The sequence below is a fragment of the Fusarium graminearum genome, chromosome 1, assembly GCF_000240135.3.
Source record: "Fusarium graminearum PH-1 chromosome 1, whole genome shotgun sequence".
In the NCBI taxonomy this organism is placed as follows: Eukaryota; Fungi; Ascomycota; class Sordariomycetes; order Hypocreales; family Nectriaceae; genus Fusarium; species Fusarium graminearum.
The window spans coordinates 5,195,570-5,211,094 of record NC_026474.1 but is presented as its reverse complement, the minus strand read 5'-3'; the positions used below and the strand labels follow the sequence as shown (position 1 = coordinate 5,211,094).

Here is a 15,525-nt window from a genome sequence, read left to right as displayed (position 1 = left end):
TCAGTAGTCTGAGCCCCGCTTCTCACCAGTCTTGGATTTTGATGGTGCTCGTCGCTTCCTGCTTCGCTCTTCTTGCTCGATCACTGGGACTGCAGCAGGGATGAACTCCACACCACGGTTGCGGCTGTTAGGGCGTGCGTGCAACTTGCGGTGGTTGTTAAGGTTATCTTGACGGTTAAACTGGTCCTTTCCGCAAAACTCGCACGAGAAACGGTTAGGTCCTTCACCATGAAAGCTGTTCAGTGTTAGCCTCTGTACTCATATATCAAGTGACTGCAATAAACTTACGTTTGCTTGTGACGCTTGAGGTGCTCATTTCGTCGGAAAGCCTTGTGGCAGCCAGGGTAGTCACACTTACACATGGCTCTTCGGACCACATCGACTTGTGAAGGATCAGGCTTGATGGATCGCTTTCTTGATGATCGGATCTGAGCTCGTTGTAGCTCGTTGGTCTTTTGCTGAATCTCATGCACCATCATCGATCTCTGAGACTTCATACAGTTTGGTGAGTTAATCTCATGCAGAGGATATCCCAGGGGAGACTGTGAGTGTCGGTCAAGATCAAACGAGTCAGAGTCGGGGAAAAGCTGTCGGCTAGTGAAAAAGGAGATTGGGCTATCGTTGGCGCAAGACCACGATGAGCCAGTCTCGGCAGCCTCAGATCCTGAGATGCTTTGGGTTGGTGTCATCATAAAAGAGGCAGCTCCAATGGAGGCATCTGGGGAATAGTACATTCCAAACGAGTTTGATGGTGTCACGGATCCCATTGAACCATGGTGGGCCATATTCATGTCCATCATATGGTCATATTCGAAGCCAAGTCCCTCTCGCTTCATAGGAGTGTTGGGGAGGGTGTCGGAGAATGGCATGTGCTCAGACTCAGCCTTGATAGGGCCAGGCATGTATTTACTCATTGCTGAGGAAGGAGGAGTCAGCTCAGCTCGGTGAGAGACTGAGTTGTAAGGACCATCAAAGTCCATATTGCCGAATTCATGAGGGGTTGAGCGTCGTGATGTAGGAGTGAAAGGGTCGTAAGCTGATGAAGCTGAAGAGAAGCTTGTTGTGGTCGAGGGGCAGGACATGGGTTGGCTGCACAGGTTGAAGCTGTCGTCCATGTCGAACCGGAAATCCGCCTCGTACTGCATCTTTATAATGAGTTTTAATAGGAGGGATCAAGAGGAGAGATGTTTAAGGATATATGTGAATATGTCTTGTGTTGAAGAAGGGTAAAGTGTTCAACTTTCGTCCAATATTTGAGAAGAACAATCAAGAAGTTGAATGAGTTCAATTGTCTGGTGAGTCTGAACGGGAATTTTTTTTTTCGTCTTGGAGGACGGACGCCCTTGAAGATATAGACATGCGGCGGAATGAAGTACACCTCATCAGCTTATGGTCCTGAGACAGACAAGACTGTAAGCTCAACCACCCGTAGATCCCTGATCACAGCCGGTGCAGCTAGTAGGGGACCCGCGAGACACTACTATGATAAAAGTAAATCAAGGGCAAGAATGCTAGCCAGGGTCAACAGTCTTGGTCCAAACTCAGATCGAGATCTATGTCTAGACAGGCAGGGCGGGAGAGGCGTGATCCACCATGGGCAAGTGGGTTTATTGCTCGCATTAGAGAGAAGCAATGTCTGGATGAGGATGTGTCAGTTGAGATAAACCGTCCCTGAGTATGTTTCTCCAGACTCCCAACACCCTCAGCTGGGCCGGACTAGCTGCACGCAAGTCGGGAATCGGGAAGGGACGCATGGTGGACTGGGAACTCGGTCCGAGCTGCTTTCCCTAGACAGTTGACCAAAGCTCAAGCTAACCTTGGACATGGCAATGACCCGAAAATAGGGGAAAAGTACTTGCAAGAACAAAGACGCATAGCATAGCTGTGAGAGCCGGCTTAACCAAGCGTTGAGATATGGATTAAGGTGGGCGTGCCCAGACCACATCCCTGACGCTGGGGTGGTTCCTCGCTTGGGCTTGGGACCACCCCTCGTTAATACCCTGCCCCTGTTGCGGATCCTGAGCAACGGGAGTGGTGTGAAATGCACCGACCCCAGCACTCAGAGATGAAAAGACTCAAAGTCAAAGAGGTGACAGAATCGGTCCCTGCATGAAATAGACGAACATAACCCCGGGGGTGGACGGTTAGGACTGACGCCAACTCTACATCTCGTACATCCGCGCATCAGCCACTAGGCTTGACAGGATGTTAGGCACGCCGCTCTAGAGTCGAAATCATGGAGATCCGATTGTGTGGATGACCCAGGTCTGTTGTACATAAGTCTTCTCCTTCACTAGCTTACTTGCCTCCGACTGCAATGGATAGCTCGTTGAGGAATGGTCAAGGCCTGGAATGGGGCAAGTGAAATCCACGCTCAGAAAGACCTTGAAGTAAGACAGGTCAACTTGTTCTGAGGGGACGTGAAGTTTCTGTTCCTGAGTGTGCCTGGATGTGTAACTTCTTTGGAGAAACATGCCCCATAAGGTGGACTTTGGTTCTCCATATTGGGCTCCCTTGGATTGAAGGCAAGAGGGTGCAATGTCTCCGGGCAGGTGAAGATGTGGGGTTTCTGAAAGGTCAACCAGACCAGAAGTGCAATGTGGTCCTATGCACGAAAAGCAATACGCGATGCAGGTCTCACCCAAAACGAAAGGGACCTGCGGTTGTTCCTGGCGGCGCATTATCAATGGAGAGATAATGAGGTGGTAGACTCCTATCCGAACACACGAGAATAACCTCCTGCTCCTCCGCAGATCGACGTGGACCCTGATCCGACGATACGTCTCAGACTGTTGGAAACAAACTGCATATTGGGATGTCTTCCAAGAGAGCGTAACCTGATGTCATTGGATGGCAAGTAGGCTGCCACTCTTTTGTCAGCAACGCGACCTTTTCCCTCGGACAATATACCGGAACTGCTAGGTTCTCGTGCGCTTCGGGGATGGATGTCGTCGGCAATTGTTTGTCAATAATCCGAAAGTTGGGTAATGCGAGCAAGGGCAGTACGCTAAAACGGCTAAATTCGCGGATATGGCAGGAAAGAAGTTGCCCGAATGGCAATGCGGGGCGATATCAATAGACAAGGTGGCATCGGTAGTGCTAGAGTATAGGTAGATTAGGTTCATGCTGACAGTTGAAAGCGCGTCGACCTGGTTTAGACCCTTGTTTCGTCTAAAGTAGCTGGCTCAACTTATTCCTCTGGAAGTCCCGTTGTGGCGGCGCACGGGGCTCTTTATGACAGTCACAGTACAAAGCCTTGGCCTCAACATGGTATTATAGCTGGACCGCTAACGCGTTGCCACTAATGGAGGAGGACTATGCCAGTATGGGTTCGGCCGAAAGCCCAATAAAACTGCTGCTGATGTTTCACTGTATAGACATTTCGAATTCATCCGTCTTTGTCGACGATGTCGTGATCAAGTGTATAGTGTTGACTGCCGTCAAGTTTGTCATCTGTTTCGTGTTCATGTTAAGCAATATCTTCAAGTCTATTCAGCCTGGTTATTGATCATTAGAAGGAGGGGTTGAGGGGTTATAGTTTCAGTTCTGGGCTCGTTAACTACTGCGCTCCTTGGGAACGAGAACGCGCTCAGGTATGTGATAAGGGCGAAGGCATAACAAAGGGACGGAGGGAGACGCCACGTTAGTTAGTAGATTGCGTGAGCATGTGGTGCAAGCACTATCGAGAGGCTCGGGACGGTAGTGCGTCCGATAGATAAGAGTCGTGAAGATGCGGTAGGTTCAGGAATCACAGAACCGCATCGTCTGATCTAGTTGTCAGTTATGAATGACACTGTCGTGCCTAGTGCCGGGCGATCTTCCGGGGGAGCGACCCAACGATCCTCGAGAAATCTAGGAACGACGACAGGGTTCGATGACAGGGAGAGGCGTTCGTAGATCTGATGCCCCACAAAGTGCAGAATAGAAGACGCTATCGGATGGTACGAATTCTCACATCCCCCCCCCCTCCGTCTTGGCTGTTGATGGCTGGCAAGACGCCCAGGGTGTGCGGGGCAAGATTTTTGTAATATATCAGTTTTTTTACTTTGGCTAGAGAAATGCGCAGAATACTAGTAGCTGAAGCTGAAGCTGCTGCTGGTGGAGTTGTGAGCACAGGAGACCTAGAAACCATGGATGGATTGATGCCTGAGGATGGCCGTCTACCTCTATCGTACTTGCCCTCATCGTCAAAGAAGAAAATGAACGGGCAGTCGCAAATGAGGACTATAAATTGGGAAGCAGCGTAATTCGTCATGATATTTCAATGTCATGCAGCGCAGATTGCCATCTTCTTCTCGTGAGATATGATAGCTTCAGCCTCCTTCCATATATGGCAATTTCTAATTTAATCGATGGTGTTGAGCCATGGCCGGTGCAATTCAACTGCATACTCAGCATCTGCAGGCCCTTGTCTATCATATTCTAGGTCAGTTATGGATGCTTCATACAGCTCAGGGCTGAAATGGGTTCCCCTCTGCTGGGCCCAAATTGCTTCTCACCATATCCACGTCCCGTGCCATCCATCCCAATGCGATTGCGATTGTACCAAGGCCCAGGCTCAACAACAAGCACTTTGCAATACCGCCTGCTCCGAGTACTCACACCAGGTCATACCCTGCTTCCGCTACCTGGCCCTCAACAACTTTATCTCGACTCAAATTGGATGAATACTTTTTCCTGGCAGGACTGAGATCGAGGCCCATAATGCGGCCTGCTTCTCCAGCGCCGTTGATGCCGCTCAGTTCAAGTGCACGTACGCATACGAGTTACCCGATCAAAAGAGATATATATTTATGCCAAGAGGTTAGTAGGTGATAGGTCGATCACACTCAGCTGCTCGACAACTTCATCGTTGTAAATCCCAGAAGATCCCCTGTCGGATTTCTTCTTCCTCTTTTGTACTCATCATGCCATCATAGACTTACAACTTCTCTATCTACGGAGTCTCACCAGAGGTTCGGCCTCATATCCGCAGAGTTTCTCTTCCAATCAGAGTCTTGGTCTCACATCAAAACGCCATCAGTCCCCAACACCAACCGAGTTTCTGTGTCGGATTTCGAGACTCTAAATATGATCAGTCATATTCTCTGACGGCCTGACCTGCCACTGCTCACTATGTACGGTACTCCACAGTGCTGAGGATGGCCTAATCAGACAAAAGTGGTCTACGACAATTCTCCACAGCCGTTTTTTGCTTTTTAACGGACTAGTCTCGCTAATAATGGGTAGGAGGACTGGCCGCTCTTTGGTAATTCCAGCTGGGAGATCGTCCTAACTGTCCCCAAGAAGCCCAACGTTGTCGAACTGACTTTGCACTATCGCCATGGCTCAAACGTATCCCTTTACCCCATATTGGGCAAACGGCGTTCCGTTTATTGCCAATTCGGTCTATGTCTCCCTCTTCGCAAAACCCGTACACTATTACTCTCCCTCGCCCTCGATGTTGGTCGATTTTATCTTGTTAGGTTGCCTATAGTTTCAACAGCTTGTCGTCTACACTACTGTACCTCAAGTCAGAAGCGGGTCAATGCTGACGACTTGACTTGGAATATTTGACGGGAAACGCTAGTTGTGGCTACCGTCGTGGCTTTTCCTTCGTTCAATGACAGACACGACTGCGACAAGTTAATATAACTGGTCTGCATGGCGGCCCCAGCATTTCACTTGCCAAGACTGAGATATGATACACGAATGGATACCGTCCTGCCCTTGTTGCCGCGGGCAGGCAATGAGCTCTAACAGTGGAATCCTTAACCCATTTATTCTCCATCACAAGAGCCCTGGGAATCATCCGGGATCTACGACGTCTGGCCCGGGCATGCTCATTCAAGACTTTCAGGGCTGAGATGCTGTTAGCTCCCGCCGAAAGCATTCGGCCCAATGAATATGCCTACCTAGCTAGCCAAGTATCTTAGTTGCTTAGGTCTGACTTATCCTCAAGCTGAAGGTCAGGGAAATTGATCAAGTCCATTCAGGTATTAGACGGCTCCATGATGGCCTGCGTTCCATTTTTGCAGCCCACCTACAGAGTACCTTGGTCGCGATTCCATTCCATGACATAGCAAGTCGCATCTGGGCCAGCCGATGCCGACTCTTTCTTTTGATGTAATTAATGTGACTTTGGATCGCCGATGGGCTCCCCTTCCGAGATTGATAGGCATCTGGCAGTTTTGGTGTTAACCAAAGATCGGGGTTACACTGCAGCCGCTGTTACATCCGCTGTGAATCTCCCGCCCAAAAGGGACCACCGACTAGGAATAGTCAGGGGTCTGAAGCATTCCCTGCTCTGATTTGCTCCTACATACTTGAGGCACGTAGACTTGATTATGTGCTTGTTCGATATAGCAGCCATCCGAAACCTACTAGGCTGTATGTCATCTGTATCTTGTATCTTTTTATACGCTGCATTTTCAAGGAACACAAGCGCTGACGCCACAAGTTGTAGAATTAACCATAACACAAGCATTTGACCGTCTAGGCGATATGCCATCTACATAATTCGTGCGATGGAAGTCGTCCAGTGTTCCACAGGGATCCAAAGAGCCGCGTTCCCTATACTAGCCGCACTGAGGCTATTAGCGTGGATAAAGGATCAGCCATGACGGCTGTCTCTCTGTATATCTACTTTGCAAGGTAGACGCGAAAGAGAATTGAACCCTTTCCCTATTGGGATGGTATAACTCAAAGTCGTGGAAATTGCTCTATCGATTCTAATGAGCTTTTGTTTCGCAGACGTCAAGACCACGACGACGTGTGCGTTTCAATAGTAACGGAATGTTGGTTCAAATTAACCGTTTTGACCGCTGTTAGTAGTGGCATTAATTGAAATACGTCGGGTCGGCAGCTAATAGCTGGTGTAAACTGTAAACGAAGGCCCTGACGATCTATCCACTAGGAAACAACCCTGGACTAAACAAGCGAGAGCTGTTGTTCGTTGCCAAATTGGCCTTGACATATTTTAGAGTTCAGAGGAGTCAGTTTCTATTGACACGTTAGGTCGTGTCATCCATAGGTAGAGCTTGTCATAGAATCGCTTAAACCCCAGTCCATGTGTGCAATGGGAAAGTACTTGATAGAAGTCTATCGCTCTCTGCCCTGAACTTACATGTTCTGACCCTAAAAGATTTTGTCTTGTATTTTTGCAAATCCAAGTTTTCTAGTATTTGACACATATAACTACAGGGTAGTCACGGCATCACGGTTGTCTTTGCACCCAGAGCAGGCGATTCCAAATAGGACAATTAAAGTTTGAATTCTTCATTGGACTTAAAAAGTTCCTGGGTGTGGTTTCTGAATTCTAGGGTACATTCTTGTGCGCAATAGTAGTTAGAGCTTTGGCGTTGGGTCGAGGAGGAGGCGCTGATATTTACCAGTAGTCAGGGCCGTTTACTGAGTTTGCATTTCTGTTACATCCGGGACCTAATAGTATCAAGAGTCTTCGTACAAGTCCCTGGTCTAGAACGAGCAAATATGGTCGGGGGTCCCCAAAAAGGTTGTGCTGGTATGAACCAACTAGCCACCCGTGACGCGGGCCGTACAGCAACGGGCATTTAACTCTAGAGGTAGTCTTTGGTGTCCGTCCACGCACAATAGCAGAGCCAGGAGGGATATCATTGTTTACACTCCGATATCGCCAGACGCCCCTCTCTGTAGTTATTCTAGGTGAGTTTCAGCTTCAACACCAAGAGCTTGACCTCTTCTTAGTGTCTGCCAACTGAACAACAATGGTAGAACAAACCCTAAACAAAACATGTAGCTGTGACTCTCTTGCATGTGATCTTTAACGTGGCGCCAAAGACTTCAACCCATGCACCGAAGAATTATCACTGTGAAAACATGGCGCTTCGGTTAATACGCCAGCTGCTTGCAAATCCCGCCGCGGCGGAGCAAACTCCGTATTGAATTCCCCAAAGCTAAGAAAACCGCTATTTTATCAAAGCGCAAAGACTCGCTATTGAAACACCCAAAGTGTATGGTCTGACCACAGTCGCAGTGCATTAGTTCAATTCAGTTCAGTTCCGCCCTCGTCAAGTATGTCGTTGAATATCAACGTCTGAGTGGGGGTCGGCGAACTGGAGAATTCTACAACTTTAGCAATAGACTCAGAAAAAGAATCAACCGTGCGCTTTAGAGTCACAGCGCATTATTGTCCAATAGCAAAGGTAAGGGAGGTTGACTGAATGCGTGCTCAGATAGTTACGTTGGACAGTAAGAATTTCGGCTTGTGGCGGTTACATCGTGGCTCGCTTCAAGAGTTTATGCGAAGCCAACTTGTATCAGACAAGGATTATAACACTTTGATTCGACCATGTTTTATCTGCTGTTGACGCGCGGTCTGACAACCGCAGTTCCTGTTGGTTGACCGTTGTAATGCCAAATAAACGCCGCATATCATGTCTCTGAATCGAATGATCAAGAGAGCTGATCTCAATGATACAGAAAAATGGTCAAAGCAACATGCAATGTTTTGGTCCTTTCGGTGCGTGTAGCTCTTGGCAGTGGCGATTCCTACTTATCATTTTTCTGACTCATATTGGCCTCGTTGACAGCGTTGTATTCGAGTCAGATGTGTTATGGGCCGGCATAGCATTGTCCATGCCCGACAACACCACAATTCCATGTGACGACGACGTTGATAACGTCCAAGCGGAAGGCAGGGCAAGTTGTCTTTAACCGTAGTGCCATATTGTTAACTCTATTTTATCGGTCCCCATTTTTGTTACGTTACGTCTAGTCCATCACTGCCAGTTCGGCATCGTCTTCCATGTCTTGAAGCACCTCGTTCATCTCGGCCTCTGTGGCCTCGAGGCCCTCGGAGCTCATGAGCTTGTTGTCCTTGTCCTCAGCTGTGGAGGGATTGCTGGTTAGCGGATGGAGAAGAATGATGATTATGGAACTTACTTCGAGCTTCTACAAGAAGATTCTCTTGGACTTCACAGTCGGTTAGAACGGATCCATCTCCAATAACGGCCCTCTTTCCAATAATGCAACGAGTCAGCTTGCAGGCTTTGCCAACAACTACACCTTCCATCAGTAGACATTGAGAAAGCTTGGCGCCCTCGTTGATCTGCGAGCCGGCGCCGATCACAGTCTCTTTGATAGATGTTTTCTCCTCAACAGTCACATTCTCAGCAATGAGACTGTCCTTTTGCGTGATAGTCGTGCGAGGTTTCACACCTTCCGGGTAAGCGATCTTCCTTGCGTGAACATAAGGCGAGCTGGCTTCTCCGCCAGTCTCCTCAAGTGATGGGAGCTTGGCCAGCTGAAGTGAGATAGCGAGCAACAGCTGTGCAGTATCGACACGTCGGATCAAGGGCGCAGAACCTCCACCGGGATGGACGTAAGCAATGATCGGCGGCACTTCGAACGATTTCGACTTGCTGTCTACCGTAATCTTGGGTGTCTTTGCATCGGCGCTCTCGTCGCTGGACACTGGGTTCCCTAAGCTGGGCGTGTTGTCTGGGCTGGGATCTCTGGGGGACGATGAACCTTCGTCCTCTTCTGACTCCTCGACCCGGCCTTGGCTGCAGGAACTTTCCAGATTGAGCTTCTCAGCAAGACCTGATTGCCAGCCGGCCTTCGCCCACCATCCGATAACGTCTTCTCCGATACTTTCCATTCGCTCGTTGTCCTTGACGAAATCGAGAACCCATCGAGGGAAGATGTAAATGTGAGCATCTCGATGTGTCGTAAACATTCGCACGCGAGTGTGATTACGCAACAGGCCGTGACGGACAGGTAGTGAGTTTTTCTCTCCAGTCAGATCTCTCAAAGAGTCAGTTGGCATAGAGTAAACAAGCTTGGACAGGTTTGAGAAAAGCGACCCCCTGGGTGGCGTAACAGGAGTTGAGGGCAAGGGAGTTGTTGCAATAAAATCTGTCTCCTCCTTCTTGACTGGTGCAACTGCCTTTGTGTCGTACCAGACACCAAGAGCGCCGCTGTGAACTGATCGATGACCGTTGGAAAGTCTAGAAGTTCCCAACATGTCCGTCAGGCTGGCTGACTTGACCATCCATGACTGAAGAAGCTTCTCTCCCCCAAGCTCACAAACCAAGTCGCAAGGCAGAACCACAAAGTCACCAGTGATAATCGACCTGATCTCAGGCAGTCGCAAGATCTCGGCGGTACCTGTGTTCTGATCCAAGTCTGCTGGTGAGAGGATGTCAGGTCGTGGCAGAGGCAGGGCAGTGAGGTGGGGGTTAGTGTTAAGAGCCGTTGAGATAGCCGCAGAAGCTGTGGGCGGACAGATGAGGTTTATATCTAACAGTGGTCAGTATCGAGCCCTCGGTCAGTGGGGAGTGAACGAAGGCGCTTGTAGCCATGCGCATTCCCGATGAGTCAAACACCAATCCCGACTTACCTGTGATGCCAGTTCGGTAGCAGAAATCGAGCGCATACCAGACCATAGGTCGGTTGGCGATAGGAAGAAGGGCCTTTGGGCTCTCATCGGGGTTGGAGGTGAACGTCGGGAATGATGAGCCCGGTCCGCAAAGAATCAGGGCTTGAAGCCCAGTTGAAGGCATCGAAACAGCGTGGGGCATTCCGCCAGGGTAATATCTGCTGGTGACGATGAAGTTGACAGCTTTGGCTGAGATTCTGGGTTATTGTAAACAAGTATCGTGAGTTTGTTTGGTGAGAGATTCAGTCTGTATACTCAAACGTGAGGCGTTTGCAGTCAATATGAAGTGAAGGCAGTGAAGAGTCACTCAATCATCGCCAAGACATCAAAAAATGTACGTACGTGGGGTGGTGGTGTCCCGCCTGTGGCTGTTGAATGCTGCACTGCCACAGACTCGAAGCTGCTTCACGTGGTGTGGTTCTTCCGACCTCGGTACGGATTAATTGGATAGTCCCCCGCAATTCAGCCCCTGGAAGCTGAGCTGCTCTTTGTCGGCCCTCGGGCTGCCTGCTGACCTGTTGTTGCTGGGGTAGATGGCCTCAGCTTGCAGCTCGCTCCACTGTGTTATTGACGCTGATTACACCAACCACCGCGTATATTGAAGAATCGCCTCGAGGCTCGCTACATAGAACGGTGCATCCTGACGCAATTCTTTTGAAACGGCGCACTATTGAAGATTTGTTTGTTTATATAAAGAGGCCCCTTGCGCCTGCTGCCATTGGCGCTATTCCCTCCACCTAGCAATGCGACAGCGCGCTGCTTAAATGTCGCCCGATCATGGATCGTCGCGGTCGCGACGAGGAGTTTGGAGTCACTGGGTGCCCCTCGCAGTTACACTTACAGTCGCGACTGTAGGTGTGGCTGCTTGGGTATGGAGCCAGAGAAAGGACACGGAAGAGGAGGACGACAATGGCCTTGATTACAGTAACCATGCCCGTGGAGGCGATCATCAAGCATACGGGTCCCACGATGTCGGCTCGCGCGACATTCAAGGGCCGGAGAAGCCACCACGACCCGATGGTCAAAGCCACGGAATTGCGCATGCGAACGAAGAAGCAACCGGCGGGGGCTGGGGTTCGCGCGTGACTGGTGCTCTGCGACGAACACCGAGCCCGCAGCAGTTCTTCGACTCGACAGGTAAGACTGTGGCGGCGGGTGTCGCAGCTGCAAGCGCAGCTATGGGCAAGGCGTTGGCCTCCATTCGCGAGGAGGACAAGAGCCCCTTTGACGATAACAACCCCTGGCAAGAGGAAGAAGAAGCTAAGAATGAACGAGCGCCCGCCGATACGTCGTCCCAACACATCGGCGGCAGTAGGCGACGCAAGACGGTTGCGATTGTGGTGTCTGCCGAGACAGGCGCCGTGCCTGAAGAGGAGGATCCGTTCCATGAGCACGCTGTAAGTTGACACGCTGGTTATCCGAGTTTCTCTCTCTAACGTACATCAGTCCATACTCTCCCACATCCCTCGACACATCGATCACTCCAAGGTCAAGCTATTTGTTCTGATTTACGCTCCTGGTTTGAAGGAACCCGCCGTGGATACTGCTAATAGTAACCTTCCGCCACCTTCGCTAAGCTCCTCATTTTCTAACATTGGACACGATCAAGTTCAAACTCCCGCCGAAGAGTCAAAGAACCAGTTGTATGCTTTTCGTGCTTTGGAGCCACATTATATGCTGACAAGTCTTAGCGAATCTGGAAGCCCTGCCTTCAACTCAATTTATTCACAGGCTCTGGGTTTGGTTGAGAAGGAAACCATGGTTCTTCCTTTTACTACATCAAATGGCCATGTTCATATCCTGCGACACCTTCAGCCTGAAGTTATCTATCTTCAGAAAGCCCTTTCTGGTCAAGATGGCAGCATCATCACGACTCTCCAGACCTGGCTTCGACATGACGTCATTCTGATTGTTGGTGCAGATGGTGGTTCTGGAGGTTTGGCAGATAGTGAATCTGAGGCGGAGCGATCTACTAAGAACAAAGAGTGGTGGCAGCGATCTGAAAGGGTTGGAAGAGGACGTGGAGTTGTGGTTGTCGATAGTATGAGGCTAAATGACGATTGGGCGCGTCGAGTTCAGGGACGTGAGTAAGGCCAACGCGTCTTGCGACATAGCACGAGATACCATGAACCTATCTATTTAGTATATGTCAGATTCTTGCAAACACGAGCACGCGTGTGTACTTTCTAAATCAAAGTCTATTCAATTAAGCTTTTTTATTTTCTTTTTATTTCCCCCCTCAACCCACAAAATGTTCTTTTTAATTCTTATCCTGGTCTCAAACTTGCACGTGACCTAATCACCTTCCGTAATCCAACATCACCCCAAGGAAACCCACCCGTGATACGGCGACCAGGTGTACAACATCATCGAATGACATCCGACTCTCAATACAACGCAACGAATTTCTCAAGGATACAGTGTGCCCTATCTTAATACTCACTGCCTCCATGTACCATTTCCGTGATACTTGATTTGCGCTTCTTTAGAAGACTCGCGTTCCTCTCCCGCGATCCGACGGCCAACTCCGCATCACTCAGACGACGTACAACTCTCCCGCATCATTCGAAATCTACTCTGAACCCGGCATTGTGCCGTTGTGATTGGAACATCAATGTTTTCGCATTGAATAATTATCAAAACAGCATCGAACTGATAGTTGCGGTTGCGATACCGTCATAATCACTAGGCCCCGCGGCGCAGCGCGACTTCGTCACGATGGCGCCTGTCGGACCCATCGTTCAGCAAAATGTCGCCCACAAAGTAAAGCGACCTATACCCCCGGGGATTCAGACAAACGGCGCGATGATATCCTCAAAATCGTCACCGTCACCATCAATGTCCGCCAAAAAGCCACCACCGAGTGCGAAGCAGCCACCACACTCGGCCAGCGACAGGGCGATCACAGCATCATCCGTTCGACCTATCAACCGAGCTCGACGAGAAACAGCATCGCAGATGCAAGGCCGGCACTCTAGGAATAGTGCTGGACTGCGATCAGCGTCTATGGTAGCGGATCAAATAGCCCACGACGCGGAACCTCGCCCGTATGGTACGTTAACACGAGGTATTGCTTGTCGCTCGCGCGCTAACGGCCCTGAAGTGGTCACAGATACATATATCTTGAATAAGTTCGCCGGTCAACCTCCTTCCCTGATCATCCATCTACACCCCACCCATTTTCGATTCGATAACCAGGATGGCATGTTCTCATACAAGTCGCCTATGAAAATCTTCCTCGAGCATGTCAAAGCCCGGACCGTCCCACATGACCTTCTACCATACTTGAATGAGGGTGGTGTGTCGTTCTATGATGGATGCCTCATTGTCCAAATTCACGATCACAAGTCGCTTGCCGAAGCCAAGGATGTTGCCAAACCAAAATCTGCAAAGGGATCTGCGGTGTTATCATCCATTCACAACTACAATCAATGGCTTACACCGTCCCCCAATGTTCCTTTTCCTCAGGAGAACTCGTCCACTGTAGATGGGAAGGCAAAGGTGGGTAACACGGTAGAAAAGGAACACTCCCCCATGCCGCCCCCTGAGGATCAAAAAGAGAAGTCCAAAAAGCCGCTTGTGTTTACTGTAGTTCTCCATCAAACACCGGAGAGTTTACATATGGATTTATTGATCAAAGCCTCGACCCCTCAAGGAACGAGTGACATGTCAGGCCAGCCTCCTTCAACGCCCATGTCTCTAATTCCCCCAACACCGACTGCTGCCAACATGCCACCACCGGCGAAGCGTCAGAAGCGCGAAAAGACAGAACTCGACGGTAGCAATATTCACGAGGCAGAAGGTCAAATTCTGTTGGCCACAAACGCCCCTTTAGTACTTTCCCCTACAAGGACAATAGAAGAAAACATCATTCTGCTCGAAGCAATGAGTCACCCCAAGCACTCACAGCCTCCTCCACAGCCCAAGACACGCAAGCGAACTCGTGCCGAGATGGCTGCAGACGAGGCTCAGGCCGCAGATACAGAACGATTCATGCTTGTTGCGGACCCGCGTGCAGCATCTAGTGCAAATGGGGCCCAGAATGGTGGTACAGCAGATGTGGATGCTTCAACTGGTGCATCCACATTCGAGCCAAGATTTGAGCGGTTCAAGGTTATCGACGAGATTATAGCGAAGCACACCGAAAGAAAGGAACAAGAGAAGGCCAAGCAGCAAGAGGCGGATAGGAAGCTGCAGCAACAGAGAGCACAAGTGCAGCAAGAGGCTTCTCAGAGCGCCCTGAAGATGGCCCAGGAGGATCGAAATCGCAACGAGGCAGCAGCAGCAGCAGCGAGAGAGAAATCGATGCGACAGGCTGAACAACAACGGCAGGCTCAAGCACAAGCACAAGCACAGGCCCAAGCGCAACAAGCTCGTGTGCAAGCCGCAGCCCAGGCTACCCAGGCCAATCAAAACGCTCAGCGGCTCAATGTTAATCAACAACATGCCCATCCTCAGAACAATGCCATCACCAATGGGGCCAATAGTGCAAGTGCGGGGACTCCTCAGTTGGCCAACAACATGCCTCCACAAGCCCAGCCTCGCTTCCAAGCTCAAATCTCACAACCGCCAGCATCTTCTCCAGTGGCTCGACAAGGTACCCCTCAGCACATGTCATCTCCAATGGTGGGAAGTGTCCCTATGCAACAAACCAACTCTGGCATGGCGAACAGTCCCCCACGACCATCTTCTGTTGTTCAGAACCCAGCCGCTATGGCCGTTCCTATGGCCCACGCCATGTCTTCAAGGGGCAGCCAGCACAGCCATCCCTCTGGTACCCCAAGAATGCCTCACACAACACCTAACATGACCCAGGGCACACCTATCAACAGGCCCACTATGATAGGCACTCCCCGCATGACGCAAGTCAGCCCCCCACCAGCTATGATGGCCCAGAACTCGCAACCAGGCCAAGGCATCATGATGAACAACCAAGGCATGAACCAGCAAAATCCTCATTTTGCTCAACAGCTAGCGCAGCAACGTGCCCTTCAGCAACAGCAGCAACAGCAACAGCTGGCAGCCATGCAAAATAGCATCAACAATGGTAACATGTCCCAGATGAGCCCACAACAGCAACAGCAAATGATGCAGATGATGCAGAGGCAACTCATTGCTCAACAACA

General features: G+C 50.1%; 4 protein-coding genes across 4 annotated transcripts; 2 read left to right on the top strand and 2 right to left on the bottom strand.

Annotated features, from left to right (window-relative positions):
* On the bottom strand, positions 1–1,145 carry FGSG_01576 (uncharacterized protein; the record flags this gene model as incomplete). The annotated part of the gene is made up of 2 exons (XM_011319090.1): positions 1–235; positions 289–1,145. The coding sequence occupies 2 exons, from the start codon at positions 1,143–1,145 to the stop codon at positions 1–3; spliced, it is 1,092 nt and encodes a 363-aa protein (XP_011317392.1).
* Positions 1,146–8,730: 7,585 nt separating this feature from the next.
* FGSG_01575 (uncharacterized protein) lies at positions 8,731–10,523 on the bottom strand (the record flags this gene model as incomplete). Its single annotated transcript, XM_011319089.1, has 3 exons — positions 8,731–8,846; positions 8,902–10,260; positions 10,361–10,523. The coding sequence occupies 3 exons, from the start codon at positions 10,521–10,523 to the stop codon at positions 8,731–8,733; spliced, it is 1,638 nt and encodes a 545-aa protein (XP_011317391.1).
* Positions 10,524–10,979: 456 nt separating this feature from the next.
* On the top strand, positions 10,980–12,610 carry FGSG_11970 (uncharacterized protein). The gene is made up of 4 exons (XM_011319088.1): positions 10,980–11,536; positions 11,675–11,796; positions 11,846–12,042; positions 12,091–12,610. Exons 1-4 carry the CDS (start codon positions 11,164–11,166, stop codon positions 12,488–12,490), a joined length of 1,092 nt encoding a protein of 363 aa, XP_011317390.1. The 5' UTR covers positions 10,980–11,163; the 3' UTR covers positions 12,491–12,610.
* A 627-nt stretch (positions 12,611–13,237) lies between these two features.
* On the top strand, positions 13,238–14,886 carry FGSG_11969 (uncharacterized protein; the record flags this gene model as incomplete). The annotated part of the gene is made up of 3 exons (XM_011319087.1): positions 13,238–13,451; positions 13,512–14,774; positions 14,858–14,886. The coding sequence occupies 3 exons, from the start codon at positions 13,238–13,240 to the stop codon at positions 14,884–14,886; spliced, it is 1,506 nt and encodes a 501-aa protein (XP_011317389.1).
* Between the last annotated feature and the right edge of the window lie 639 nt (positions 14,887–15,525).